At 30.2% G+C, this 1,238-nt stretch overlaps 1 protein-coding gene across 2 annotated transcripts in view; it reads left to right on the top strand.

The window, feature by feature from the left end:
• The window catches only part of LOC119587866 (tyrosine-protein kinase Src42A-like), a gene marked incomplete in the record, with an annotated part of 40,299 nt that overhangs the window by 28,577 nt on the left and 10,484 nt on the right, over positions 1-1,238 (top strand). Inside the window, 1 exon segment of one of the 2 annotated variants that reach the window (XM_037936569.1) lies at positions 1,192-1,194. Within the exon segment in view, the coding sequence (XP_037792497.1) occupies positions 1,192-1,194 (3 nt within the window). 2 annotated transcript variants of the gene reach the window in all.

The raw sequence follows: 1,238 nt of genomic DNA, 5'->3' as shown, positions 1-1,238 counted from the left end.
TTATTAATTAGTGAGTAAGGTGAGTTCTTTGGTTATGATATTATATCACTATTAATCCAGTCATTTTTTTTACCTAAGTGTAAGCTGATGGTTCTCAGTCACTTTTTTAGTCCTTCCAAATTGATGAAATTGTTGTGATAGAGCTAATGTTTGACTCAAGTTACCAAATATCTGTTATATTGTAAAAGAAGAAGAAAATATATGAAGACAGTGAATTATGTAAGTAGGATTTGTAATTTTAGAAATATTTATTTCAATAAAAGGAGATTTTTATTACCTTTGATATGAATTGGATGAAGTGTTGAAAGTAGTATGCAAAGAAGTAGCTACAATGATATATAGTTGGTTTATATTTTTAGGACCTCATTTTTTCAATCTATATGAAAGTTCACAAAATTACAGTACAAAGTGGAATGATTATTGTGAATGGAGCTATGAGCTTTGAATATTTTTTTCCTCTTCATTCTATTATCTTTACTGTCAAGCTTCATTTTGCTGTGTGAGCTGTGTGTCTGTGTCTGTTTACTTTCATTTTGAGTATGAAGACACATGTATGAAACCCGCAGTATGTTCCAAATGTGCAGTGTTGATTCACGTGTCTGAATGGCTTTGTTTTTGTGTTAATTTTTTGAGAAGGGAAGGAAGAGTAATGTTATGTATACTTGGAAGTTTTTTAATGGTTGATTTAGTCTTTTTTTTTTCTCAGTTGTCTTTTCAGTAATGTAAAATCTCATAGATGTATATAAGTATTTGTGTTATGTATTTTTATTTGTATTTTGAGTTACATAAGTAGGAAGCATTCAATAATATTTCATTGCTTTTGTTTGATGTGAATTAGTTGACATGTAATGGAGTCTTTTATTACATTTCTGTGTTTTGATCAGTAGTTGGAATGCATCATCTGTTTAGTTTTGTTTTGAAAACTCATAATTTTTTGTTGTTGCACCAAATTTAGTACTAAACCTGAAATACATTACCAGTCATTTCAATCTTCAGCATTTGGCAAACCTTTGAGTGCCAGTAAGGACACTGATATGCCTTTACCGCAAGTATTAATTTGGTTGTGTAACAGTTTTCATTGTATCTGTTCAATTTTTTTTCATTTATTGTTATGATTTTTTTATTTAGAAATTTCTAAATGCTTTCCTCTCTTTCATCTGTCCCCCCTCCTAACATCAAATGGAAAAGCAGGCTGTAAGTTGAAGGATATTGGTTTTCTTAACCCCTTGCATGGTCCC

This window comes from Penaeus monodon, chromosome 23, assembly GCF_015228065.2.
Source record: "Penaeus monodon isolate SGIC_2016 chromosome 23, NSTDA_Pmon_1, whole genome shotgun sequence".
Taxonomy (NCBI): Eukaryota; Metazoa; Arthropoda; class Malacostraca; order Decapoda; family Penaeidae; genus Penaeus; species Penaeus monodon.
Note: the sequence above shows the minus strand (reverse complement) of the source record. Positions and strands in the feature narration are given on the sequence as shown.